At 44.7% G+C, this 2884-nt stretch overlaps 2 protein-coding genes across 2 annotated transcripts; both read left to right on the top strand.

Moving 5' to 3' along the window:
• The first annotated feature begins 357 nt into the window (after positions 1–357).
• Positions 358–1083, top strand: LOC102666918 (uncharacterized). The gene has a single exon (XM_006599787.1). The coding sequence runs from the start codon at positions 358–360 to the stop codon at positions 1081–1083; it is 726 nt and encodes a 241-aa protein (XP_006599850.1).
• A 6-nt stretch (positions 1084–1089) lies between these two features.
• Positions 1090–1800, top strand: LOC102667042 (uncharacterized). Its single transcript, XM_006599788.1, has one exon. It carries the CDS (start codon positions 1090–1092, stop codon positions 1798–1800), a length of 711 nt encoding a protein of 236 aa, XP_006599851.1.
• Positions 1801–2884: the final 1084 nt, after the last annotated feature.

The following is a 2884-nucleotide window of genomic DNA, read 5'->3' as shown; positions in this document are numbered from 1 at the left end:
AGGACGTAGTGCGGTGGCTAATCAAGAGTAGTCTTGAGTTGGTCGATACGCGATACTACACTCAAACGAGATTTTCCTACGAACGTTGTTGGACCAGGAGTAGTCCTGTAATCCGACAATATTCGAAGGTGGTCAATGACTTTGGGAACTTGGTAGAACCCGTGATACAGGTACATGTGAAACCATAGTCCTTACCAAATGGCGGGTTTACCCTCAGCTCCAACATTACGAACTTAACCTCACCATGTTTTCTCCGTTCCTTTAGCATAACCATGCATACATGCACTCATTCATAAACTTTTTTTTTTCATCAAGTATCGAAGGATTTAGATAAGTTTTGTTGTAAACATCGTAGGAATGAACTTCACAAAGAGGAACACTCAGAAGTATAACTTCAAGGACCCGGATTTGACAAATTTAAGGAAGCTAGGATCCTTGGTAGTTAGTCCGGACGACTTCCGAAAACGCTACGGGAATTTGCTCAGCATCCTCAAGACAAACGTTGAAGAGGGGATCCTTAATACCTTGGTCCAGTTCTATGACCCTCTCTATCATTGTTTCACGTTCCCAGATTACCAGCTTGTCCCCACTTTGGAAGAATACTCCTACCTAGTCGACTTACCGGTGTCTGACAAGTTACCTTTCAGTGGCCTCGAACCAACTCCTAAACCTTTAACTATTGCCGCAGCTCTCCACCTCAAAACTTCCGACATAACCAGTAACCTTACTACCAAAGGAGGCTTCCAAGGCCTAACTCCCAGTTTCCTCTACCAAAAAGCCTACACCTTTGCCGAAGCCGCCAGTACCGGTGCCTTCGAAGCCATCCTTGCCCTACTCATCTATGGCCTTATACTCTTCCCTAACATCGACGATTTCATCGACATTAACAGAATCCAAATTTTCATATCCGGAAACCCTGTCCCCACCTTACTTGCAAACACCTACCATTCCATTCACCACAGAACACAAAAGAAATGCGGAATTATCACTTGTTGTGCACCTTTGCTATACAAGTGGTTTACTTTACATTTACCCCAAACCCACCTTTTCAAGACTAATCCAGAGAAAACCCGTTGGCCTTAGAGAATCATGTCCCTCACTCCAACTGATATCCTTTGGTACCAACCAGCTAGTGACATTGGAGTAATCATCGACAGTTGTGGAGAGTTTCCTAATGTACCCCTCATCAGTACACGTGGAGGAATCACTTACAACCCCACTCTTGCCAGACGCCAGTTTGGATACCCCATGAAGGAAAAACCTAACAACTTCTCCTTAACCGGTGAATTCTACCTCAACCACGAGGACCATGCAGGCATGAGATTGAGATTTGTGCGAGCCTGGCACACTGTTCGTAGGCTTGATAGGAATCAGTTAGGAAGAAGGACGGGTTTTGTACATGGATCCTATACTCAGTGGGTCGTCGACAGAGCTTCGATTCTTGGTTTACCCTACCCCCTACCCAGGCACGTATCCTCAACCGTTCCATCACCATCCTTACCTGTGCCCTTTGATAACAAAGAGGAATGCAATGAGCAGTTGATTCAAATGCGGCTTGAAAGGGATACTTGGAAGAGAAAATACCAGGAGCTCGAGCGTGAGAATGAGACCTTGAAGGGAAAGCTGGCACAGAAAGATCATGAGCTTTTCGTTCAGAATCAGAGGATAATTGAGAAGGATGACTTACTCCGTCGAAAGGACGCTTTGCTCAGACAAGATTCCAAGAGGAGAAGGAGGTTTATGGATTCGCTCTCTAGTGCACATCCGGATTTCGAGGACCCATCTACTCCGGGAGTTTGAGTTTGAAGCTTTTAGGACCTTATGTTTAGTTTTTTGGCTTCTAAATCTTTTGACTTGTAAACAAAAAGTTTCTTTGTAATATTTCAATGCTTAAGTGAAGTGTTCAGATTATGATGTTTACAATTACTTCAACAAGTCCTTCGATAATAAATTGTTCTTTCTTTTTGCATAAGCATAATCATGCATCATTCTGCATTCATAGTTTCCGCATCAAGTCTCACACTGTGTTCACCACTTCAAAAGGATAATCAGCCGCCGTCCGAAGAAAGTGGCCCGACGAATTCTCCGCAAACCAACTCGCATTTTCAGAAATGGATCTAATTGAGCAAGAAAATCAGAGTCTCAAGGAGGAGGTTGCCACTTTACGAGAAGGAATGGATAGGTTGACGACCATGATGAATGCACTCCTGTCCGCCCAGAATTCTCAAGCTGCTGCTGCTGTTGTAGATCAGCCTTTCATGCCTCCAGGTTGTACATGGGGAATGCCACCTCCAGCCTGTGGAAATATCCAGCCCGCTGTATCTGAAGTTCCACTTTCTTTCGCTCAGCAGTTAGCACCGGTTCCACAACCCGGCACATCTTTCCCTCAAGCTGCAATGACTTATTCAGCACCACTGATTCACACTATTCAACAAGAGGTTGAGCCAATTTACCATGCTGAAAGTATTGGAGCTCTGGACAAGGTGGACGAACTCCAAGAAAGATTTGATGGTATGCAAAAAGAAGTCGAAGCCCTCCGAGGAAGAGATTTGTTCGGGAAGGATGCCCGTGAATTATGTTTGGTCCCAAATGTTACTATTCCCCACAAGTTCAAGGTGCTAGACTTCGAGAAGTATAAAGGAAACACTTGTCCCCGCAGTCACTTGGTGATGTACGCGCGAAAAATGTCCATGTATACTGATAACCATAAGTTGCTCATCCACTTCTTTCAGGATAGCCTGACTGGCGCTGCTCTGAAATGGTATATGAATCTGGATAGTGCAAACATCCGAACCTTTAATGATCTTGGTGAAGCGTTCATCCGTCAGTATAAATACAATCTGGACATGGCCCCAGATCGTGATCAACTCCGTGCAATGACGCA

Source organism: Glycine max, chromosome 16 (genome assembly GCF_000004515.6).
Source record: "Glycine max cultivar Williams 82 chromosome 16, Glycine_max_v4.0, whole genome shotgun sequence".
NCBI classification, from domain to species: Eukaryota; Viridiplantae; Streptophyta; class Magnoliopsida; order Fabales; family Fabaceae; genus Glycine; species Glycine max.
This window is presented reverse-complemented; position numbering and strand designations above follow the sequence as displayed.

Bases quoted from the DNA above. Each gene is read 5' to 3' on its own strand.
- LOC102666918 (XM_006599787.1), top strand. From the start codon at position 358: ATGAACTTCACAAAGAGGAACACTCAGAAGTATAACTTCAAGGACCCG.
- LOC102667042 (XM_006599788.1), top strand. From the start codon at position 1,090: ATGTCCCTCACTCCAACTGATATCCTTTGGTACCAACCAGCTAGTGAC.